General features: G+C 38.4%; 1 protein-coding gene across 2 annotated transcripts in view; it reads right to left on the reverse strand.

Moving 5' to 3' along the window:
- Positions 1-26,998, reverse strand: part of LOC148419265 (receptor-type tyrosine-protein phosphatase gamma-like) — a 125,024-nt gene that overhangs the window by 82,457 nt on the left and 15,569 nt on the right. For both annotated transcript variants that reach the window (XM_088422853.1, XM_088422852.1), the window contains exon 3: positions 3,075-3,179. In XM_088422853.1, coding sequence (XP_088278979.1) covers positions 3,075-3,179 — 105 coding nt within the window. The remainder of the gene's footprint in view (positions 1-3,074; positions 3,180-26,998) is intronic.

Here is a 26,998-nt window from a genome sequence, read left to right on the forward strand (position 1 = left end):
CTGTGTTGGTTAACTGGGAGACATATAACCTGTATTGGAGGTATGCATTCTAGAGGTGTGAATCTTGGACTGCCACCGTTCTATTTGATTCCAAATTCGGTCGAAAATCTATGATTAAATGCAGAATCGATTTTCAATCCAAAAAGGTTCTTGATTTTTTATTTATGAGTTTATTTAATGTTTTACATTTAAAAAGTTTTGAATTGTTCTTCTTATATCAAATTTTATGGACTGATAGAAATCACTCATTGTTTATATGTTTGTAGTAATTAACATTTAATCCACAGTGGGACCTTTCATCTGTTTGAGTTTGAAATATTCAACTGCATGTGAATGCTCCATGTAGTTAGCAGCTAACGCTAGTTGCTTGTCAGGGTCATCGATTGATGGTTTCTTAGCCTGTTGAATGTCTTTTAATGGTTACGGGTTGATGTTGGTAGAGACGTGATGCGATGGCAATACAGTCTCGAGAAGAGTGACGGCAACTGCTAGCGACCACCGCTTCGGAAACCTACTTCAAAATAAAAGCATGCGATGGCCATTGCATGGGCACTCCTATATTATTTGGTGTGTTTATTTTGAAGTCAGCCTTCGCAGAACGCCGTTGGCATGTGGCAAGATGGCATTGGTGGGGTACCTGCACAAAAGCAGACGGGATTGATTTTCTGAATTCTGAATAAAACTAAATGCTAATCTTGATTTTTTTTGTCATTTTTGGCACACCTCTAATACATACCAAAAGCACACTTGCACTCTCACTTACTTCCTACATATGAGTGCAGACCTCTTGTGCAATTGTTTTAACAAATCAAACTGCCCCCTCAAGCCAATCATTCACAAAAATGCATTACATTTTGAGGGCAAGTTAGTTATTTTTCCGGAAGCTGTTTTTGGACCTTGGAAGGTGTAAATACAATTTAACAGAGTGCTTCTCGCCTCCTGGGCCCATCTAGTGAGGTGCCCTTTACCAAAGCACATAACCTCTATTTCCCGCTGGACAGCTTTGTTTGCGCGGGGGCCTCAGGTGTCTGCTGCAAATGTGTATGGCTGAACATGAAGCAGAAAAAAATGAGGGAAAAAAGATAAATGTGTTCTTAGCAGAACTGTGCTATTAAATGATTCCAAGTATTCCAGCAAGCATGGGGGGGGGGGGGGGGGGGGTGCCTCACAAGCTGATGTTCAGTTTCACCAGGAACCTCAAAATGTCGGACTGGTCGGTGGATAACCTATATATAGTAAATGTCATGGTTGTGTGTGTGTGTTTTTTTGTGTGAAATAAGAAAACAAAAACACAACATACAAAAAACAGGTGTTGCTGTTGTTTACGTCCCCAACAGTTTACACTGTGACGCATGGTGTTAATATATTTTGATATCTTTGTCCGCCAATCATTCTTTGAACTCAACATCAGTTATTGCCCTTTAAAGGCTGTGAAGAAGAACGTTTCAGCGTCCACTGTCCACACCTTGAAGCTTGAGTCAAAATATGCCTTAAATGTCATACACACATTCAACTGTTCTAAATGTGAGCGTTCATTTCAGCCAGCGTCAAAGTGTTACATCTATGTGTGTGTGTGTGTTTCTCTTTTTGGTTTTTCCTCTATGCAATAGTGACGTACGCAGACACCTGACAATGTAGGAAGATTCCTGAAGAATTGGAGTACTTACAGTATGTCCATTATAGTTCTTCTGTAGCATGATAGCTGGAGAGGAATGCCGGAAGCCATGAGGATGAATAGGCAAGCTGTGTTGCTTTTCTTAAAGGACTATATTTGACTTATTTAGACATTTTTGATAGAAAACATGTTTTTTTTTTTTTAATGAAGTTTAAAACCTTTTTTTTTTCCATGTACAATTGAAAATGACACCACATGTGTTCGAGGCTCAGGTAACAACCCATCATAGCTCACCGGATTTCTGGTTGTGGTCATGTGAGGTTATTTGGTCCAAAATTAATTTGATACCTAAATATTTTACTACATGCAAATAATAACTGTAAAACATATTTTCCCCCTTGCTGTGGAATGAAAATAAAATAACATGTACTCAGGGCTTTGGAAACATCCAATCAGGTCTCAGTTTGGAACGTCACATGACCAAAGCCAGAAAACAGGTGAACTGTAAATGGTCTTTTAACTGAGCCTTGAGCACATGTGAAGTCATTTTTAATCAACAGAAAATAGGAAAATGTTTGTCTTGATTATGAGTGAAAAATAAATTAATTTGAAAAATATATATATACAGTACAGTAAAATAAACGTTTAATCCTGAAAATGGCTAAGTAGGTTTTTTATCCCTTTGACGGTATTAACTGAAAATTGAAAGCAATGAGGTTATTAAATGTATTATAAACAAGATAGGAACTTTTTACTGCTGAAAAGGACCAAAAGAGTATCCTTTTAAACAACATTTTAGTTACTGCTTTGATTACTAGTACATTTCTACTGCTTGGTTTTATCCATTTCTCAATGTTAACATTGCCAGCACAGTAAACAAATTTTTTATTAGAATAATTACAATTACTATCAAATCAATCCAAATAGATAAACCTATAGATGCATGGGAAATGTTTTCAAACGTTGAAAAAAAATATCCAAATTCCACTTGTAAAACTGATAGCAGCTGCATCCTCAATGCACACGATAAAAACAAAGTACAAGGACAATATGAGTGGTCACTTTGGGCCGCAGTGTTTTTTGTAGCGTGCGGGAGATATAGAGGAGGCAAGTCTTGATTTCCCCAAAGCACTTTGTTTGGCATTAAAAGCATGTATGTTAACAATAATGAGAAGCAGGAGGGAGGCCAAGAAATACAGCTGTTTACTCATCTGGGCCAACTGTTGCTTTTGCATCTGATGAAAACATTCGCCAGGAACGGAGATAAATCTTAAAGTGTTATATCTTAGTGCAGTGGCTTTGACTTTCTGTTAAACTAGAGGGGGGTTTGGAGGAGATGGAACGTGTTTAAAAAAAAAAAAATCCCCCCCACACACACTTATACAAATCACACAATTTCCCTCACAGGGACCAATAAAGTGAGAAAGACAAACAACTGTGATTCCGGAATGAGATTTACCTGAGTAGGACCAGTAGAAGTCCCCAGCTGCCCTCCTTTCCCTTATTAAACCTGCGCTCCCATGATGCTTTGCTCCAGCACGGTGAGGCTGGCCATCTGATGCAACTGTGAGGAGAAGAGAACATTTAGGGATGCTGCCAAAATAGGATTGCCAAATGTTAATGTTGCGCTAGGCCTGTGGGTTGTAAATATGACACATTCATCGAATTTCCATGCTTGGAATTTTCTATTACCGCTTAAGTATCTTATCAGATGGAAGTTGTGGCAACTCCCAGCGTGGTGGTAACCCCAGAGGGAGATGATGATCAAAATACACTTCGGCGGTATCTTCCACCCCGATGTCTTATCCTTCCAAGCAATAACAAGAAACGTGTGCCAAGAAAAACCTCTCGCTTCCAGTCCAGTAAGCATCGTTTGACACAAAGCCTGAACGACTGGCAATGATCATCACCATCAAGACCTGCAGACAACAAGATTTGCCAGCCTGCAGAGCCTGTGATGTGTTGTGCACTCCAACAGTTACCAACAATTACATCCATTTCTGCAGCAGCTGGCCTGGAACTCAACTGCACCACTGATGCGCACAAGTGTGACTGCCACAAGCAGTGACACTGTCAACCGCACGGGATTAAATCACACATTTCCTTGTTGTACTTTGACAACCGTCAAACGGATTTTGCAGTGCCTCAGACTTCAAAAAATAAACACGCCACCCCATGTGAAATACGGTGACACGGCTAGTAAGTTACGACACTGAATCGCACCTTGGAATTTTAAATTTGAAACAAATATTTTGGTAAAACATGGCCAACGTTATTTATGTGCCAGCATTTGAAGAACATTCCGTTTGCCGTGGGCCGATGACCACTTTGGCGGTTTAAGGGTGGTTTTGAAAAGTCAAAATATCAATTAGGGTTAGACGAGCATGGGCCGGGACGATCATCGGCGCCGATATTGCCATTTTGATGAATATCAGCATGGGCTGCTTTTAAAAATCTGACGACTGACTTTAGAGACTTATTTATATAAATGTTGAGTTAACTTTGTCAGAGAAGTGCACCAATTGTTTTCATTTGAATATATAAACAACAACAATTTCTGTTATTTTCAAATTTTGAGGAAGCTTATTTACTGGAGGAAACTATAAGGAGCTATTCAATCGTAACTAAATTTCCCTGTGTTGACCAATTTTAAAAAGTCAATATTTCAATTAGGGACAGACTACTCAGCAGGCCGATTATGTCGTCCGATATTTGACATTTTGACAACTTTTATTGTTTCACCATTTTAAATCTGACTGCAAATAATAAATACATTTAAAAAAGTATCAAATTCAAGAAACAATTTGTTTAAACTTTCACTAAACTCGCAAAAAGACTCTGCTGAACCTGGGGAAACCACATTTGTTCAAAACAAAGTTAAGTGACATTTTAATATCGGCTACTTTGGAAATTTGGAGAAGCAATATTTTCCTTTTTACTGAAAATTAATATCCCCTCCAAATATTGGTTAACAGCCTCTTAGACTACTAATTATTTTGTAGGTATTAAATCATGGGTCTAGTTTTAGTAACAGATAATAGGCTACTGGTCATAAATTAAATCACTGGTAATGAGCTTTTGGTGGACTTTTAAAGCATGGCACAATATGAATGTTTTTTTTTTTTTTGCAAAGTTACGAACACAAGCCGCCTCTTTGAAGTTAAACCTACAATGAAGTCTCTTGCAAGCAGAGAGGGGAGCGGTTAGCAAAATGAAAGAGAATACAACATGGACACCGACTCTGAATAATGTTGACTACGAAAAAAAAACAAAGAACAATAAAATAAAAGTCAATATCGGGAATGAATATTAGCGGTCATAAAAAAAAACGACTTTTTAAAACCGCCGCATACCTTGAAAACAGGAACCAGACCATTTTTAATTACCATTACACGCTACAATTTATAAAACAACTTGTTTGATTGTACAAACAAATGAATGATGCAATAATACATATCGGCAATTTAACCAAGAAGCCAATGAGTTAAAAGTCACTGACTTGTATTTGCGTATTTCAGCACCCCATACCATCTCTCACCCCTCTAGCCACTTAAAATAATCTTGGCTGTTACTAATAGTTGCATCATTACTGGGGATTAATTAAACAGCGCCACAGCAAGCCAAGTTCTCCCTTGCACTTTAAGTCAGCACATTGATGCCTCCAAAAATGACATTCGCTCCGACGTGAGCGTATTCTAAATGGAACGCGGCGTACTCGGAAGAAGGTCAAACAGGCTACAGTGGAAACGTCATAAATAGCCGCTTTGTGATCACATCTATCAACTCGCGGTGGATTAAAATGATGCGTGTGAAACAGAGAGCGAGGCTGCATCTGCGGCAGAGACTCCGAGCATATTTGAAGGCAGGTTGTGAAGCAGGAGGGCCGCGCGGGCTTTGATCAGAGAGCATAGGAGACAGCTCCATGTCAACAGTTTACTCTCATCCATGTCAGCTGTCCCCCGAGGGCAAAGGATTAAAGCCACAGCATCGCTGATTGAGCCGAGCAGAAAATGCATTTTGTGCCGGGCCCTGAGACGTTGAAGGGCCATGCTGCACTTAAACCTTTCTATATGCAAAATGAGAGGAACTCGGGGAAATTAAAATCATAGTCCCGCCATTATTTTGGAAGTTTTTACCTCCTATTATTTTAGGAAAAAGCAAGTGTTCAATGGCCATACGGATCAAAACAGCATGTAATGTCTCGGCGTACAAACTCCTTTCCCCCCTTTTCATCGCCCTGAGGGCAATCTCCTCTGCTGCTCTACTGAGCTATTTGTTCCATAATATCACACTCAACAACAAGCCAAGAACCCCCGAGAGCCTTGGGGAAAAAAACAACAACAGCCTAACAACCACCATAGGAGCGTTTCACCTGTATTAGACGTCCGGGAGTCAAGTTAAAATATCATTGTATCAAGTGCATAGAGTGGACAAGTGCGTTAAATTACTCAGTCACAGAGGACCGAGGCGATTAGCGAAGGGCCACCGGGGAAAAAAAGAAGAAAAAAAAAGTCCTTTGAATGTATTTAAATTTAACATGTGTATTGGTTGCACATGATTAAAACGCAATTAACTGATGCAATTTTCACCTCCACTCTTTCGTTAAATGCTTATGAAACCAACACAGAGATTCCTCTGTGGAAATGTTACACTGTGTCAGTTGATGTTACACCTTAAGATCTATCACATCCAGGCTACCTGTCTTTGACAGTCTCTAATTTGATGTTTTAATGTTAATAACAACTATTTAAGTTATTGAGTCTATGACACAAGACTACTAGATTTGAGCATGTACACCAGTTGTAATTTAATAAAATGTGACAGGGTTCTGCGTTAAGTTTAAGGGGGTGGCCCCTTGGCCAAATTGTGATGGCCCTGCCAGAACCAACACTAGCCCTGCTTTGCTATCACGAGAATTGGGCCAATGCCCCATGTGTCACCATTAATTATTTCTTTGAAATTCTATACCAATAGTCATTATTAGGGTTGGGCAAAACAAAAATTCATTTTTATTCCTGTATTTTGATTTGATTGAGATCACTAACAATTCTCAATATGATAATAATAATAATAATAATAATAATAATAATAATAATAATAATGATGATGATAATAATAACACATGTGAAGTAAATATTTTTAAAGGGGAGCTCACCAGCGATTTTTTGAACGAAATCTCATTGTTCTTTAACTCCATGAGCTTTTAAATGGTTGTGACCTTCTCCCTCATAAAGCAATTTTTAATGAGTATATTGATTTTATCAGCTTTGGTTTTGAGATCCTCAAAAAAAAAAAACAACAATATTAATAATACAGGACAGCAGTTAGGGTAAAAAAAATACATGATCAACACAAACCAGCTCAAAGAGCAAACAAGGAAGTGTATCCCGCCAGTCTGTATCTTGGCAGTCCATGTAATCATATCATCATATTTTTTATTAAAATGTCTTGTAGACACGCATGTCTGATTTGCATTAAATACAGAAACTCAATAGTCTTTTTAGTTGTTCTTAAATATTTTAAAATTTTAAACATCTTTAGATTTCTCTTTGAATGAACATTTTTTAGAACACGATTAAATAAAAAAACACAGTGTGACAAACAAAATATCATGTATGGTACAAATACTGCATGACAATCAATCTGGGGTTCAAAACAACAAAACACTTGCATCCCTGATGCTGTGACTGGAGTGCTAATCACTGGAAACGCCACTCACTACATAATATATGTTTGCCACGCGTTGAGTGCTAGCCAGTAAAGTCGTCCTCGTTTGAGAGTCCGTTTATCTGTCAATAATGTCCGTGTGTGAAGAGTAATGCCTATGAAAGATTACCAGACACTTTACCTGAGAGGAAAAACATACGTTGGGTAACCCGGGGGCAAACAAGTCCGAGATGAGGGATCAGACAAAGCACGGTTCACGACCCCCTCTAAATATTATTCGATGTTTTATTTCGCCTCGGCTCAGGTTCCAACTAGTTCTCATTGGGAATTGCCTTCATACACGGCTTGGGCTCTGAAACAAGCCGTCGTGAAAGTGGTTGGACTCTGCGCCACTTCGGAGTTGGCCACAAAGACAAGACTCCCTGATATGGGCTTTTGTGTCCGAGAAAGTCCCACTTGTTTTCAGTGAAGAGTAGACTCCACCGAGGTTGCCCTTTGTCATCGATTCTGTTGATAACTTTTATGGACAGAATTTTTAGGCGCAGCGGAGGCGGGTTCTGCTTTAGTGGCCTGAGCACCGCGTCTCTGCTTTTAGCAGACAATGATGTCCTATTGGCTTCATCAAGACGAGACCTTTTAACTCTCACTGGAGCGCTTCACTGCTGAGTGTAAAGCAGTTGGGATGAAAAGCATCACCTCCAAATGCGAAGCCATGATGCGCTGCCAGGAAAAGGGTCGAGTGCCCTCTATGGGTCAGGAATGAGATCCTGCATCAAGCGGAGGAGTTCAAGTATTTGGGGGGTCTTTTTCACATGTGAAAAAAGAATGGAGCAGGTGATTGACAGGCAGATTGGTAATGGTGGAGAGGGAGCCGAGTCAAAAGGTGATGTCTTCAATCTACGTTCCCACCTTCAACCGTGGTCGCACGCTTTGGGTCGTGACTGACGGAACAAGATCACAGATACACGCGGCCGAAATGTGTTTCCTCGACAGGGTGTCCAGGCTCTTCCTTCCTTTGCCTGCTTCCAGTGTAATCTGACCTCACAATAATAAAAAAAATAATAATAATAATAAAACAAAATGAATGGACATCTGGATATTTAGTTTTGATTAACTGTAAAATGTATAGATTAATTTTGTTTAAATATTAGGGAATATTCAGAACCACTATTTTTTTATCCTATACGAGTAGATCCTATTGAGTAGTGAGCAGGTCTAGGTACAGATACCACATATACTTTTGAGACACAAAATTTCCCCCACAAAACAGAGATCATTTAAATGGGGGGGAAACAAAAAAGACGAACTCCAATATACCATTTTCCTTAAAGTTTAATTCATTATACTTTTCTGTTTTTTCAATTTTGTAATTTCTAGTTGGTGACCGTAAAACTGCTACAAGAGAACGTTCCATACTAGCATCGGCTGCCATTGTGAAATTCGATACCTTGAAATAAGGCCAGGGATACTAATACTTGGTATCACTAGTTCAGCAATGTACTGTACTTACGAATGTTAGTGCCAAACTGTGTTACTGGTCATTTCGGATGAGTTTCAGTATGCCATAAGTTTATTCTAAATACTGCTGCACTAAATACTGCACTTTATATCAGTGAATACTTTGTAAAAATGACAACCACCCATCTCGACTGATCAAAGGTATGCCGTACATTTTTGAAAAATATTCAATTCACCTATATGTCACTTTAAATGTTTTGGTTTTATGGCAGCAATTGCCTAACAGTGATTATGGCTTTTCTATCAAAAAGAAGAACACTTGTCTTGTTTTCTTGTGGTTTCACCTTTGAATAATAACCAAAGCTACATTCTCAGGCAGCCAAATGCACACAACTTTCACTTTGCTTCTTCTGCTGCAGCTGCTACAGCGTGAAAGTTCACCGCACCCCCCGAGGCTCCCCACAGGTCCCAAGAGCAGATAAGTCATAGCAGCTCCAAACACTGCGTATTGACTGATTCAGTAGAGCAAGTAAGATGGCACATTGGGCAACAAACACATTTGCAAATATGACTCTTTGAACCAATGTGGGATGAAGGTAGCAAATTAAAAATGTTCCTTGAATTGATGATTATTGAATGATACTTTAAATCACATTTCTACTAAATAGTATGTCATTTCCTAGATGTCTCTCTTCCAACCTGAACGCCTGATTTTCAGAATCCACGTGTTCCAAAGATTGAATCTTTTAGTCCTTGAGACAATGATGTAATCTGGACTGGCGAACGACAACCACGAACCAAGTGGCGACACAACCTTGACTAGAAAAGACAGATCACCTCCACTATTACGGTCCAACATTCATTTTTTTTGGCTAGTCATCATGTCACACTTGGGTTTCACGTTAATTAGCAGAAGCAGTTATGACCTCCTGCCTTGAAAGCTTCTACCTGAATGCCATTGCGGCTAATTACAATAATAATTAGTAGCACAGACAAGGTGAATCTGTGCCAACGTGACTGTCGGAAACGAGCGACGCTCGCCCAAAATCATTTTCACATTTGTTAACTTGAGACCATTTCCAGGCACAAATTGCGCGAGTAATTATAACAGGATGAAGATGCGATATTCAGATCATGCCAGCCTTGTCGCCTAATGATGCAGAATCTGAAATGGCCACCGATTCCAAGTGTTAACTTCTGTGCCATATAGATATTAATTGCATCAAGTAGTTTCTGGTTTCACCAAAAGGATGTCAAAAATAATACGCGGTAAATATAAGGGAGAACTTCAAAATCCAAATGGCACAAAGGTCGTGCGATTTAGAAACCTTAAAAGAATAAATAATTAAAATACTAAAACATAAAGATGCATAAACACAATGTTTCCCTTCTAATCTATGTTTTTGAACCCCCCCCCCCCCACACACACACACACACACACACACAAAACAGTGTCTGTCAAAAATTTCCGATTATTGTATTTCTATTTTTTTATGAGTCACACAAATAAGGCAATATTCAATATTGCAAAATTGAAAAGGTATTTCATATTAGTACTTTGGGTGGGAAAAAAGACACATATTTCTTGTCTTGTTCCACTACATCGTGGCTGAATGCCTGGTGCTATTTGGGTGCTTAGAAACAGCCATTAAAGCTAATATTCACACATGGAGCTTCCAAAAATCACTTCCCATAAAGGAGTAGGTCGGTGCGATCCGAGAATAGAATCTGTCATTCAAATTTTAACCAGTTGGGGGCAGTCAAGCATGAAACATGCCCAGTTTGGTTATCAAGAAGAAGAAGATAACAAACAACAACAAAAAAGGAGGAAGTTATTTTTTTATGTTAATGGTAATGTTGACTAAGAGGCGATTACTAGTGCGCTAATGCTAATCATCACTGCTAACTGGATAGCGAAGGCTAATCTCGTTGAAGAAAATTCTGGTATATCACAAATTGATACGTTATGTCTGCACAATCAGAGTCGTGTTCAACCTTTGTAGATTATGCAAAAGATGGGGAGGGCACGATTACTCAACTATTCCACGGCGTAATCAAAAGGACAATCGATTTTATAAAGATTCGATAAGCGTCAGCCCTAAATCCAGCAGTAGCTTGGTGTAATCCATAAATACAGAACATACATAACATAATATCTTTGTGTTCAGGCTGCTCAGCACAATAAGTCACAATTAATAATACAACAAAACAGAACGCACACAACAAGATGAGCTTTCGTCTTAATGTGAAGAGTCATCCTTCCACTGCACATCAGATAGGGATAATGCTCGGCACACAACTTACTAATTTTAAGATATGGTAAATTTGTATTGTTGGATTTCTTATCTCTTCTTCAGGATAATTTCACTAAGTATTACACATGTCGCCATGATTTTGTTACTGGTCACTTTCCCCCTAAATAACTGAGAAAGCTGACACGTTTTATCTTTGTCAACAGATACATACAACACAGTGTATAAATTGCAAGCAATTACCGCCAAGTCAAAATGGTGTGGCTTTGGAAGTAAATGGCTTGCACCAGGTTCTGGAAGGGTAATAGTGTGATGTATAGCGTCTTTCACCTTGATAGCAGCATGAATGAAATGGCTGCAAAAAAAAGCGACAATGTCTTATTGCCGTTACTGGGTGATGTCACCACCCATTATTTTGAAAGTGCTCAGAGCATTTCAGATTCATTTACAGAACTAAAGTCAACGTGTGGCAATATAGCATGTGCCCTGACATCATTTCATCTCGTTAGGTGAACACCTTCACTCCAAAAGGGTGAAAATTAAACACCAGCTTGCAGCAACCATGTGCGAGCATTTTATACTGCACTTGTCCCGCATTTGCCTAAAAAGGGTGATGTCAGATGGAGCATCTGGAAAAAATGCAATCTTTTCTCACATGTCAATCAGTATTTCTGCCCCGCGACCTGCTTTACATTCATCGGCTAACACACACTTCGGACATGTTGACGAAATGGGAAGCGAACTTCATTCCGCTTTAAACTATTTCCACATTTTCAGTTGGAGGCAGAGAAAAGGCTTACCATTAAATTGACTAATTAAGACAGAAAAAAGACCCATTATTTTGTCTGAATTTTCACCAAACAGAAGTGAGCTTGAGGGTGGTTTCACAGCCATCACAAGTGTGTAACGGCTCCCGATTTAAATTGCTTTGCATATGAAGCATAAAAAAAAAAAAAAAATGCACACTGAGAGAGACAGCTGCTGTCTGTACAATCTCATCAGCAAAGCATTGAGGCAACTGTCAAATGACATCTGCTTCTCTTGAACAGTTTTTTTAGTGAAGCACTAAAACACACGCAAGTTTTTGACAAATGCCTAACGCAGGCTTTCCGGCGATTTTATTCACTTTCAATTAGGCATTTGTGGTTCTCCATTTTTACATGTGAAACTGGGCCTACACTGTGAATGGAGCCAGATTCCAAGTCAACCGACTTACTTTTGAATGAGGGCCAATTTCAAGTCTGCTCGGCCGTCGCAAGTCATAGAGTGTAGCGGGGAAATGAGAAATGATTGGCTGCCGCCGAGCAGTCGTATGGAATTTGGATGGATTTCTAGCGTGTCTGAAATTTGCTCGGCTGCGACTGTGATCACGCACAGATGAATCAGAGTTAGGCGTTAGATATCCCAATTTTCAAGTCTTGCAAACTGGATGAGGAGCCAGCAAAAATCAAGTTAGTAAGCGCGTTATTTTATGTATTTACTTTGTGTGCCTGGCATGTTTCGCTCTATGGGTTTTCCAGTGCTCATGGAACCACTTGCAGTGGCGTATTACCTTGTGGTAGGTAGGATTGGAGTTGTCAAAATTTATGGATTAATCAACAACTAATCAATGATCAAATTCATCAGCAGCTACCAGTACTTAAATAATCACGTTGTGGTTTAGAAACAATAACTTAAAAACGTCTAAATCTTCTGATTTATTTCCACAGTAATGAATAATTATTGTTTGTGAAATAATCAGAAAATGCTAGATCAGTTTAGCATCGATCTCTAATTGTTTACGTGTAGTTTTAAAATCACTAAACAATATCAGACGATCAACAATAATTTTTAAGATAAATAAATACATGAGACTGAGAAAAATTCCATTTAAAAACAAAAAACAGATTACTCGATGGAATAATTAAGTCTAAAAATGTTCAATAGTGATAGCACTAGTTAGAATCGGGCACTTTAAGCATCAAAAGGAAAATAAATGTATTCAGGAACTTCAGCAAGAGGATATATTTGACCTCAGAGCATCTAATAGGCAGCTGCTCCCTCAGGGTTACTCACGGAGTATTGTTGAAGCATTGTCTGCATGACCTTAAGGACACCATTGCATGTTTAATATACATATAACAAAAAATATGTATGTGCGAACTAAATCATAGTTAGTGTTTCCTTACCTTGAATGGTAATCACTAATCAGCACACTCATTCTAATTGTGATTGCTAACTGGTTATCATAGGCAAATATTTTTGGTGTCCAAAAATTCATGTATACAGTAGATGATTTTAAAAATTGAGCAATTGAATCCACTCCGACTCACATTCAACCTCAATAGCTTATGAATAACAACAAAAAACACGTAATAAATTCATATTAATATTTCAGGGGGATAACTTGATGGAATAAGATGTTTGACAGTGAAATCCCAAATCATTAATGTAATTATTATCATTATTATGAATTAATTTTACATTAAATATAATGGAGTTACCAAATTAATTAAACAGAAAATCTTTTTACTGCCGAATATGGTGGGATATGTTTCACATCCCTTCAACAATGCGTGTCAGCAAACATTGATAAGACATTCTCGATCAGTTTAGGGAATTGTCAAGAATCAAATTCATGCATTTGATGTCTATAAGGCTGAAGCATACTGTAACAGAAACAAATCGAATAACAGAGGGAACACTTTAATTATACGGTCTTGACTTGGAATGTAAGATTTTCAAAATGTAACAGTACGTGCCTAGCTGAAGGAAGCGTGTAGAAAAAAAAATGCGGATTTTGGAGTGAGAAGCGCATGTGTTTCTCATTCCTGGGGAAGTGGGCGATGTGGCTCGATATCCCCGAAAGTGTTGAAGTCACACTAGGGAACCCGCCAAACATGAGAAATGCCAAGATCAGCCAAAGATCAGGCGCAGAGAGACCTGCCTTTGGGGCCGGAACGTCAAGCTCACAAATACTAAAACAACTATTCAAATCCCAAACGAAGAAAATTTGGCCTACACAGCTAAAAGCAAACAAGCCCGTTCAGCAAAGAGTACACAAGAAGCCCTCGGCCGGAGAAATGAAGCCATATTACAGTACAATTAAGCCCAGCGGCCTGGCATTAAAACAGCTCCTTGGGGGGTGAAACCGTCCGATAGTTCGTTTCGAAATTTACCTTAACACCTTGTCATGTCTTTTCCAAGCCTGACGCCCTATTGGGGCCAGTCTGGCTTTTTATTCATCATGTTAATTGACAGGTGGTGCTACTGCAAACACTGGCGAGATGTTTGTTTCAACTCCTTGCTGGGCGCTGGGAACCTCAAACACAACTTCCTGGACAGACACTGAGAAAATAAGTAGAAATAGTGCCAGATTGAGCGGCACCAACTTTGAAATACGTCCAGAACGCGCGCGCACATACACACCCTCTTGGGCATTGTGTGTATTCCGGCCTTGGACTGCCGTCCAAACACAAAACAATTTAGCTTGAGATTCATCAGGGAACTTGAACAACAAAGCAAGCAAAATGGGAGGAAGGGCAAAGAAGGAACACTCATCTTGCTCATTAGGCTGCACTTTGCAGTCTGTTCGGGTATGAAGTAGATAAGGTCTTCTAATTAAAATCTCATCTAAGCATGTCATCAACCGACAACCTGACAAAATCACAATTTCCTGCAAGGTGTTCCAAAAGCGAAATATTTTTGGGCCACGCCGCCTGACCGTGCTGAATTGTTGGCAGGGATGGACAAGATTGTGGAAAAAACAGACTACCGTAACGTTAGGAATGATGTCGGCTGCGTGGAGCTCGATTGCTGATTTGTCGTGTCAATTAAGACAAAATGGAGTACACTACTTAAGAGGTACTGTTGATTCAGTTGACGTGACCAAACTGAACTACCTCTGGCACAATCCCTCCTGGCAATGTTATTCTGCTAAATAAAACAAGCAATATTAAATATTAAGAGAGGCTCTCGCATCACATTACAAATAACATTCAAAAAATACTTATCTGTAGTCAGAATCAGTTTTTGTACTCTCATTACTCCATCCCCACTGATTCTCTTGTTAGTGAATTACATTTTTAAGCACCTGGACTTACAGTCACAGGGAAGTCGCGTCTAAAAGGTTCTTCACATAAAAGATGTTCTGGGCTGCTTAATGCTACTAAGCATTGGGTTTTTATGAATACTATGCTGGCCAAATATGACCCAAACAACAAATTCTACCAGTTTTTTTGGGACACAACCAAAAATAATCTGCTAAATGGTCGATACACCACGATTGTTTACACTAACCTACCTATATATATATATATATATATATATATATATATATATATATATATATATATATATATATATATATTGTGTGAAATTGAATGCTTCCCACAGCAGCAGTAGTGATCTCCCACAGCTCATTGTGCCAACGCACACTGGTTGTGAGCTACTTAATTAAAATGATTAAGAACTTGGTAAGGCTTTATTATTGGCCCAAGTATAATAGCGCTTAAATTAGTCAAAGCGACATGGAAATCGTTAAGTCTAAAAGCAAGCCAAATGATCAGAATGGAGAGGTAGAAGTGTTGGTGCTGTGTGTCAAAAGGCACCATGCAGTTTTGTTTTGTCGGGAAACGAGCGCTGAAGACTGACTCTCGCCAAAAGATCACTGGCCAAAACTGCCCGAGATGTCGCTGCCATGGGGGGGTGTACACGTAATGCCACAAAGCTGAAACACGAATGGAGAGACCTTCGGAGCAACATGAAAAACAAAATGCTCAGGACTTGGAGGTGGCCCATGAGCGCCTCGGCTTAATTTAACTGCAATGAAGGAAGGAGTGGCATGCATGCATGCTTTCTACGTTGGACGTGCTTAGAGAGCAAAGGGGAGTAGTGGAGTAGATCCAAATGAAGGTCAGTAGCTATGGTAACAATTACTTTTCAAATCCGAGTATACAATGTGTAACATTAATAAAAAGATGAACCGACAATCTCTTTCAAAAATGTTCACTGTACATTTTGCATTTAAAACTAGCGCAATGAATACATGTAGTAGCTTGCTAGAAGTCTCTTTTTAGACTATTATTATTTCCGGTACATGTGGCGTGATTTATAACTGAATCTATACTTAAATGCAATGAAGTCTCATCTTTCCTGGGGGGGTTGACCTTATAAAAGCACTTAATCGATGGCAGAATACACAAAAGGCCAGATTTTAGGGTTGCTCCAATCACAGCGTGTATTCGACAAAATGCTTTCATAAGTTAAGTTGATGGAAGCAAAAAGTTGATGTTTATGAATATTTTCTTTTTTTTTCCATAATTCTACTCAAAGATAATTTGCTTTCATGGAAATTGGAGAATATTTACAGCTTGAACAATATTAAAGGAAAAGTCAAACTATATCCACCGCAGGGGAGGCCATTTTGCCACTTGGTTTTGACAGGAAAACAAATCACAGTTACTCAACAACCAATCACTGCAGATCTGAGTTTTATCGTATGACATTCGCAAGCAGAGCCGTGGAAAAGTCGTCACCTGAAACCTGGCATTTATAATGCCGTTTTCAGTTGACAGCTAGTGGCAAAACGAGCTGAGATGGATACAAATAGGGAAACCTTCCCGCTTGTATTTACACATATATATGTCACAATCCACAAACACAATAATAAGAATCGCTCGATTAGACAAGTGGGCCGCATAGGACACAATTGTTAAGAAAATCTTTGACTTGACTTTTAACCCCCTTAAGATAAGCAATGTCTCTAAACAAATAAATCAATGCGGTCATTGGTGGAGCAACATCTTTGACGGGCAAGGATTTTGCTGACGAATTATGAGAACAAAAATAAAAGAAACGGTGAGAAAAAAGACAAACTAAGCATTGACGAAAAGTTGACGCAAACGAACGAAGGGAACGGCAAAAATGTGTATGGAGATGAAGTGCTGATGGAAGTGTGGGAAAAAAAAAAAAACAACAACAACACATTTACGATTACAGTTTGGTTCCGCTTGAAAAAAGGTGGCTTGGCAATGACTGACAGGTGACCAGTGTCAAGGAATGATGGACAGACCACCAGAAATTTTTTAAATGCCCACCTTTATCACTGATATGATATTTGATTAATTCTTGATTTATAGTTCCACCCCTAGAAAATAACTGTTTTCTAATAGTCCTTAGCCATTATTTGTATATGTGGAAGGTACATCATTTCACATAAGTAATCTATGTTAGTCCGTGCAACACAAAAATGAACAAAAAGTAATTTTCAGCTCTATAGAGAGAAAACTCAAGTGTGTGAGAGCAGTGAAAGAACAAGAGCTCGGATGGATTGTTGCCGCTCATCAAGATCACTCACACCTCTTCTACCTGCCTGCTGGCTTCTAGCTGAAAATCAATTAATCGGAGTGTCAATCGTTCCCAGACAGTCCTGCGCGACTTGCTCATCGACCCACGGGATCTCCAGATTACAGCGACCCGTAAACACCGCACGATGTTGGGTTAGATGTGTGTGCATGTTCATCTTGCGGGCTGGTTAGCATTGTGGAAGCTGAAGGCCCTTATGGATCATCAGGCATTTACATCTATTCGTTGCATTCTCTTATTTGGCCACTTCAACACTTAAAACATGTACAAACCTTTTTTGTTGATTTTGATCTGATAAAAAAGGTCAACCGTTAAGGTCACGTCCACATTGGCAAAGGTATTTTTAGAATAGGGTACTGCTATTTCAATGTGTTTGTTTACTGCGTTAAATCATGCTTAAAACTATAATAATTGAACGTTCTTAACCAAGGTTAAGAATCTCAAATTGTAGTTTTTAGTACACTTGAGTCTATCGATGAAGATTGTCTCATGGTTTGTTGTTGTGTTAAAAATAGAGCTGACCAAAGAGAAATGTGACTACATTTCACCATCAATCCATGCATACAGTATGAGTTCCCTTTTCCTTGATTAGCCTTTCTTTGGCTTTTGCCAAAAGGGGGGAAAAAAAAATCCCTCTTGGGGCTTATGCTTGGCTAAACAAAACACAATGCAAATGTGGCTAGGGTATATAGCAGTATGTGTATTTTTTTTTATTAAAATGTTGCCGGACTGTGACTATAGCTTACATTGCAATTCAATTCTGTGTGATGGGACCTGAACATTGCATTTATGTGAGCAGCACACATCAAAGTCTTCAGTGCATTCAAGTCAGGCTTGAATTTGGAAAAAATGAGGTGGAGGAGGTGGGGCACATCCTGGTATTTAGTCTATATTGATAAGATGTTGATAAAGAACCATTGTTCCATTGTCTGACTCGAACCAAGTCTTATGAATGAAAATGTACCGACTTCCTGTAAGGAAATGGTGAACATTTGCAAAAGTGGCTGCATTTCCAGTACAGGAACACGCCTCAAGAACGGCCGAAATGATTCAGTAAATCTGAATTGTGTCAATCTGCTGTCGACTGCACTTCAAGGGCAACACTCCTACAGTGAATTAAGTGCATTAAATAGCCGCAGTGCCCGCTGATTAAGTGCATCAGGGACTCTGATGAAAACCATTAACAAGATTAAACAAATTCAAGGGTATTGACCTCGTCGGTAGACCTGTTCCTTTCAGGGAATACAATCAAGAATCTTGAACATATCTCAACACAGTGGCATATCAAACTAACCGGCCGCAATTTTATTACCCTTTTCACCACCAAATGATGATCCATAGCGAGGACTGTATCAACAATTCTGCCTTAACAAAGATAATTCTTCTCAATTTTGATTGACGGAGGCAGAGACGCGTTAATATATTACGAGTGTACTTTACAAGGGGTTAGAACTTCACTGCGGCATACTGGCAATTTCAGATATAGTCATTGGATTAGGAGTGAAGTAGCACACACTCTCAAGGTCATTCCTCTGAACACAATGGTTATTGGAGGAAAAAAACAAAAGCACCCATCTGGTAGTCAATTACACCTCCAGATTTTACTTGATAGATAAATCTCACTCCATCTGACTTAACGCTCATTTGTGCTCTACATTAGATATGCATAAAGTTAAAGTCCCTGTTAAATTAAAATAAATGTCTACTGCATTTGATACATTATGGAGAAGAGCGTTATTGACAGCCTTGTTTTTTTTTAAGTATATCAAACGAGGGCGCAAAATCAAGCCATGCTCTTCGCTCTCAAACTGCAATAAAACCGCACCCGCTCGTCTGTCAACCGAATATCACACGTCGTTCTTCTGAATACATTTATTTAAATTTTTGGGCCGTGAAAACGTACAGACTGCAATAAATCCTGCGGAGTTGCCGCAGGGCTTTCTCCAGACACAAATCCCACAGGAACGGATACCTCACAAGATTGAGCCTACCAGAATGAGATGATATACAAAAAAATAAATACATAAAAGAACAATAAAAGACTTATATATTACAACATTAGTTATATGAAATAATGCCCAACATACATTTTCCAGTTTTAGTGTGCAAATGAAAATATAAAAGATGAGCCTGGCTCATTTCTCAGCTCCAGTTGAGACCTTTCCCAAAACTGAATAGTTTAACAAAATCATACAGATTCAAAGACATCTTTGTCATATCTGCCAATATTTTACCAGTTTTTCTTCAACTGGAATATCAATATATCGCCACAAGTCATTTGAAAGTAATCAGAGCACCCTGTCTTTCTCTTGTCGAGCTTCAAGTATTGAGACTGGGTATTAATCAAATGATCAATAACATTTTATTCTGCTTAGTGATTCATTTCCCATGTATTTCGTCTGAGACGAAGTGACGTCAGAACCACAGAACACACATTTGAGGCAGCCTGGTTTGTGCAAATCTTTGCTCAAGAATTCGAATGACAATTGTCAGGCAGTCTGCCTCAAAAAGCATGCTCTCATTTTTCGTTTCTCAAACTACCTCTGAAAGATACCCCGACTGCTCTCGCCAGACGATATAGAGCATTTGAGCGCAGCTAACGAGCAGCTAATTTACGCCAGAGACTGCATTGAACGCTGGTAACAGGTCCCGTGCAATAAAATCACAATTGGTGATATTTTCTTGTCAGTGCAGTAGCAAGGAGTGCATTCTCCTGTGTGCTTCATGGCCAAAAAACAGCCAAATGAAAAAAGGAACTCTTGCTATGCAGGGACAAGAATTCAGGTGGCATCCTAATCTCACAAGATCTCGTTGCATGAGGTCTCGTCTCTTCCCTATTACGCACTTAACAGGGTTTTTCAGCAAGGAGCCTTCCTTCTGTACATTTGTATTTCTGTGCCAGCAGAGCTGGGCTACACAGCATTGCACCACAAGAACCCATGAAGCAATGTTTGGAAAATGAAAAACATTAAACTTTAGGTTCATGGACAATTTATGTCATTGGAAAAAAAAAAACCTCTCAACAATGTCTTTGTCCTTTCTATACGTAGTGTTCCAACGTAACAGTGCAGTGACGCTTATACCGATTAAAACGAAGATGTTTATTTTGGTACGCAAGGTGAGCATAAATGAGCCATAGCAGCTGGTGCATGACAGACACGCATACAAATGTTGCATTTATTCATAAGGAAGCATCTAAAAAGCTTTGTAACATCAGGTGAGAGTCAACTGTGAACACTTTAGGTTTTAATACCCCAAAAGACGAGGCAAAAAAATACAATAAACAAGTATAAATATATCTAACCTGAAGCTCACAAGCCAAATGACTCAGTTTTAGCCATAAATAATAATGGGTGCTGGAGGACTTCTTTGCATGCATCACTTCCAAACAGGATCTTCACGCATGCCTAGGGCCATACAAGCAGTCAGAACTCTTTGCTTCCTCTTTAAGTGCTCTTTGATGCTTGCTCTCAGATCAATACTTGAATGCTGCATTTAGAAATGATAAATAAAACCAAGGCAAGCAACATGATACTCTAGCCACATAATTGTCATGATTGTATGCTGTTCAGAATCAGGACTGGATCGGGCATGCTGTATTTGTTTCAAATTAACCAACTTGAAAGCAACATTCTAAAGATACATTTCTAAAAATGTCAATGCAATGGAGCTATTAGTATTGTTATCTGAGCTTAAAGCGCTGACCATCGATAGTACAATGCAAAGCTGAGATGTCATACCGCACATTATGATTCCTTCTGCGTGTTTGTGATTTTTTATTTTTTTGAAGGTCACCCAGAGCTTGCATGCATTCATTCTCCCTCTTATACTGCCATAGCCTGTAAATGTTAAGAATGGAATACATTCTTTTCTCCAACTGGCAATACTTCCTAAATAACTGATTCATACACCATAAAACATGTTCTATTTTCTTTGGAAACGTGCAACAGTACCATCATGGTTTCCTCTTAATAGACATTTATTTATCATTTTGTTCCAATGTTTTCTTACAGAAGACAGAATGTAAAAGTATTTTTTTTTCTAATCCTAACGTGTTTTATGTATTGCAATAAAAAGGGTATTACCATTCTACATAATGAAACATATCATGTATTAAATCAAAACAATACGACATATAGCTCCTAAATGAGCACAGGCTCAGGTACGCCGATCGTGTTTTTAATAAATGGCTTTCGCTTACATAGTTTTAAGTCGCATTTACAGATGTAGCGTTAAAGTGTATTTACTGGCAGCGGTTTTCCGAAGCCAATGCGGTGCTATTTTATCCACATTGTTGTTAGATATTGATGCAATGCCGTCTGAGTGATCGAAGGTCATGGATCATTCAGTGTTGTGTTTTGGCCTTGCTACTCACGTGCAGTGGTTTCTACAGATGCGTTGAACCTTTTGATAATATTAATGACCAAAGATAATAAAATGCCTAATTTTCTTGCATTTGTGCATGAAGAAAGACTGTTCTAAAACTGTTTGTTGTTGCCTGTGCCCTAATGTTTGTAAAGAAAAAACAAAGTTTACCGGTTTGAACGTTACATATTTTGTCTTTGTGGTCTATTCAATTGAATATAGGTTGAAAAACAATGTGCCAAATGTTTTCTTCTGTTTTTATTTGTGATTCACTCATCATTCTAATTTAATCGGAATTTAGTTTGCAGGTTTACTGTAATGACATTTTCATCTAAGGGGAAGAAAAAAAAAACATCTTAGTGTTGTGGCAATAGCTCTTCTGTGGAGGCCACTGTCATTTTCTGTTTTCAAAGTGAGTTTTTTAATAGAATAGGAAATGTTTTCATCTTCACTTACCGTATACCATGAATTGAATTTGGTTTTCATGATTGCTGGACAAAGAAAACAAAGTAGAAAACGCACTCAGATGGCTGCTGACCTCTTGACAGTTGATTAATTTTTTTTTATGGATTCAACATTCAAACTCCCAGCCCACGGGCCACAGACGGCCCGTTAAGCAATTAGATCAGGCCCGCGGAACCATTTGTTAAATAGTGTGGAAACGACCCGTGCAGCAAGCTTGAGTGAATAAAGACCAACTCTCCCGTTCTCAGTGACACCTATTTTTTTATCTGTCACTGAGCCATATATGTGTTTCGCTTAAGCTGTTAGAGACCAGAATGTTGTTAATTGCATTCACGTTGTAGGATGTCAGAATCAACACTACCACCACCAAACATAGCAATACAATCAGTGTGTCTTGGCACACTAGTTGTCGTTACAGATAATCAGAGGTGCTAGAGGAAATATCCAGTTTCATTTCATTGCTTTGAAGATTATAATTCACTAATTACAAATATATATTTTTCATCTATCAATCCATGCCAACTAAACCTATCATAAAAATTGCAATATTGAAATATTGGTTGATAAATCATAAGACCATGATAGTAATATATCCCCACCAGACTAGATAAATAGTCATTATGTTTGTTTAAACGCGTCATCAGCAGTCCATTGCGCCGATTTGTTCCCTGCCCTGTCAGTAATCTTGCTTGCCACTGTGTGAGTTGGCACTGAAACGCACACATTCCACACGAAGCGTAGAACTGATTTTGAAAACGGTTTAAAGTATTACATTTTATTTTGTCACTTCGGTCAGCACAGTATGTGTTCCGTCTGTTCATAAACGCATGTGACTGTGTATGTAAAGCAGTGCAAATGGTAGCCAAGTAACACTAATGTTCACTTTGGCTAAAATCTATATTCTGTGTAGCTCTTTTTGTACAGGTACTGCCGGTATTTAATTGCTTATTTTTTTTTTGCATCGATTCTGTGAATATCCGCTATGCCCAAAAGTAATTTAAAGAGACTGGCAAATAGCACTCACGCAATATGTCCAGTGTATAGAGATTTTACAATGGAGACTGTACAGCTAGGTTGAAATTGCTATACTGTCATACAAATACACTACGTCGGTCTAGAGTGTTATTTAATTAGTTTTTATTCAGGAGAGTAAATATTAAATTTGTGTTTTCCAAATTTTATTGAGCCTATGTGAAAAAAAAAATAGTTTGGGGAACCAACCACCTGAAACAAAAATGTTATTAAAAAAAATGATGAAAACTAAAATGATTGCGCTGATTTTGTTTGAGTATGAAATCTGATCTTAAATTTACATAAAGCTAATATATCTGCAAGGATGACTCATGACTTATTCTGTCGGACGAATGGTTATAGTTGGATACAAAAAAAGATTGTACCTTGTTCCGTCCGATGAAATATGTGATTATTCTGCCTGTCTCAAGGCATTCCTGGAATTACACCATGCATGTACATAATAACACATCTTAGAGGCATGATAACACCTAAACATAATAATAATAGTAAATACAGCAAAGCATGCTGGGAATGCCTCCTCCACCGATTTCCTAAACCGCCGCTATTTCATTTACACCACAACTGCCTTATTTAATAAGCTACTCACAGGCAAGCTGTAGCTACATCTACATATACATGCAGCCTTGAATAATATTTATCTCTCTGTATGCGCATGGACATTCTCTGATGTTCTCTAAAAATTCACAAAGCATTACATCTTGAGAATCTAAGATGCCAAGTACCCCCAGAGCTGACAAAATTATAAAAGATGAGGGAAAATTTAAATTCTAACAATTTTTATTTATAAGCTTTATTGAAGAGCACCTCTTATTGATATAGTCAGCTTTCATACGTAAAAATCATAATTCGAACTGTTTAAATTTGAGTTTTTTTTTATTAAAGTTTAAGTAGTCTGTTAAAAAGTATTCTGGCTCATGCTGTGAATGAGTTTGACACCCTGAAACTTGTGCCTGCGTACGCTGATGAGCAGAATTCAATTGAATATTGCTGCAAATTATTCAAGTCATGCAACACAAGTCCACAACATAGCAGAGCGTCAGAGTGCAAGTCGATATTAGGGGGTGTTAACAAAAGCCCCTTAAACTGTATTTGGACTTAACTTAAAAAGGCAAAATGTCTAACAGTCATATGATCAATGCAAGCAATCTTAATATCTGATCCTGCTTCTATTACAAAAGCTTGAAAGGCAAAGGCAGTTTGTGACCTTTCAGAGATGCCGTGGAATGTTTTTCAAAAAGGTTTCGCAGCCTAAACAAAAGTTAGCCACGGTTATTTGTTTGTGCACCAGCCCTCCCACTCAACTCTACTCAAGCTCTTTTTTGTGTGTGCAAATGTGGAAGCTCACAGCAACCCGCCCTCCAACATTCAAAAAGATCCTGAGAGTAGAGTCATTTTCTGCACAAATGCTTGGTAATTATTCACTTTTTATTTTCGTGTCTTTTCTTCTTAAGCCTCCACATGCAGGCTTTAGTTTTTGTTTTTTTTTTGTATTAGGAAATGTTCACCTTGGATATGGAATGAAAAAAAACAAAAAAACATTTCATATAACCAGAGATAATCCCTCATCTATCCTATCAAATACGAGTCAAAGAGATTTATCCCCAAACTCGTTTTATCCTGTTTATTGCTTTCTGTCTTTTTCCATTTTCTAGGAATGCATGTACAGTATTTATTTTAGTATTAGTAGCATCAGCAAGGAATTTACTGTCATTTCCATTTGCTGTAATCTGTTGATCTACAATTCGACTTTGGTCAACATACACTGTAGACAGCATTCATAAAGCATACAAAGAAAACGCTTACGTACCCAAAAATGAGATGTTATAGGGAGAAAGACAAAGGGAATTTCAATGAAGGTTGGACGAAAAAGTGGCAGGCGAGCAGACAAACTGCCAGCGATGAAAAGTGGACAGGTACTGATGGAATGACTCCATCTCTCAACGTTTGAGGTGAGGCAGGGTTAGCAAGTAAGCAAAATATCTACAGGAGTTTTGATTGCATGCCCGTAGCTGAGAACCTTCACAAACTGCCAAACAAAACAATGGATGGTTTGATTGTCAACCTCTAAACTTCCATTTTCAAAGCAATTAACTGGTCGGATGAAAGCTGTATTCAGACCAAGTAAGATCAAACGTATTTGCCAGTCTTAAAATGATTCTTCCACATTGGCAGCTCCAAGCTCACATAGGTTTGCAATTCAAAGCACAATCAACCAAAAATATACCTTATCGCAAAGTAGCGGCTATGCTAAATGATTGTCTCATTTTGTCAGGATGGCATTACGGTGTCACCCGTGTCATCAACTCAACCAAAACCTTTTAATTGGACCAATCATCCATAACATTGAGTTGTCCTGAGAGCTTTGCGGCTGTTCGGGCAGAGCCGCTGCCTTCCACCGCCTGTTCCATGCCGACTATTAAGCGTGGGACAGATGATGTGTTGAATCCCTGAGTGATTAGCCGTTACCTGGGGATAGGTCTCTTCGCTCTGGTAAACACTTGGGTTGGGGTTTAAATTGGCTGTGACAATAACATGCAGCAGCTGTCACGGCTTCGATGTGCAATAGTGTTTGACAGATGAGCAAACTCGCAGGTATTGCGATGACATTTTGAAAAAAAAAAAGAGAGAGGGAAAAAAAAAAACAGGGATTATGATTTTTTTCCTCACAATTAGCAAATTCAACAGTTGGGGCTGGTGTCACACTATCTCTTGTCACAGCGGCTTACAAATAGAAGGGTGGTCATTGCTCAGCAAGTGTGAAACTATTTGTTTCTGGAAAATTAAATTGCCAGAGGAAAAGGCCGTGATATTCAAATCCCTCGATAATTAAGGTTCTCCAACCAGGAGGGTTTGGATGTGTGTAAAGGAAGTGAAACATTTGCATTCCCCCAGGGGGAACATGCCAACAGGATCGATAGGGCAGTCTTTAAACTCCCTCCTAAAACCATCCAACTCAGCACATTTCCCTCCACTCTTGAAATCCTCTGAAATTAACTCGCACCAGATTTCCTCTGCAGCCGCACCATTTTACATCAAGCAATCACGCTGCCCTCCCGCTGTAAAGCGCACAACGTCACTTAAAGTTCTTTGATTGCTTTGTCAAAGCACGGATAAAAAAAAAAAAAACCACACACACACACACAATGACCCCTTCCTATTGAGGCTTTACCGCTTTCTCATGGCTGTCAGAGGGAAAAGCATGTGGGAGAAACAAACGAAATGTCAGTCTCTTTGTGAAAGCGTAGAAAGAACATCTGCATGTTTGCTTGTGGAAACAGGAAAAAACACTATAATGTACTTTGGCAGTAAATTATAACATTTTGTGCTGACCGACGACTGAAAAACGCAATAAATTGTCCAGCTGCTTTGAGCCAAATAATTAACTTGACTCTCTTACTGATCACATATGTTTGTATAGTTTCCACTCAAATAGCTTTTTAGGCTAAAACTGGTATTAGCAAACTATGTGATGTCAAAAAAAAGAACCATCTTTTGAAGCTCAAACATCATTTATCAACTCCATAGTAGAAATAGGTTTTTATTAAAGACAGTGAATAAACTTACATTTTAAAGTCATTAAAAAAGTCAGTCCGATGAAAGTCAGTTTCAGAAATTATATAATCAACTTGAGCTATATATATATTATATATATATTATATATTATATATATATTATATATATATATATATATATATATATATATATATATATATATATATATATATATATATATATATATATATATATATATATATATATAGCTCAAGCTGATTATATAATTATTAAAGCCTAAAAG

Source organism: Hippichthys cyanospilos, chromosome 9, assembly GCF_059441005.1.
Source record: "Hippichthys cyanospilos isolate Australia breed blue-spotted pipefish chromosome 9, RoL_Hcya_1.0, whole genome shotgun sequence".
Classification (NCBI taxonomy): Eukaryota; Metazoa; Chordata; class Actinopteri; order Syngnathiformes; family Syngnathidae; genus Hippichthys; species Hippichthys cyanospilos.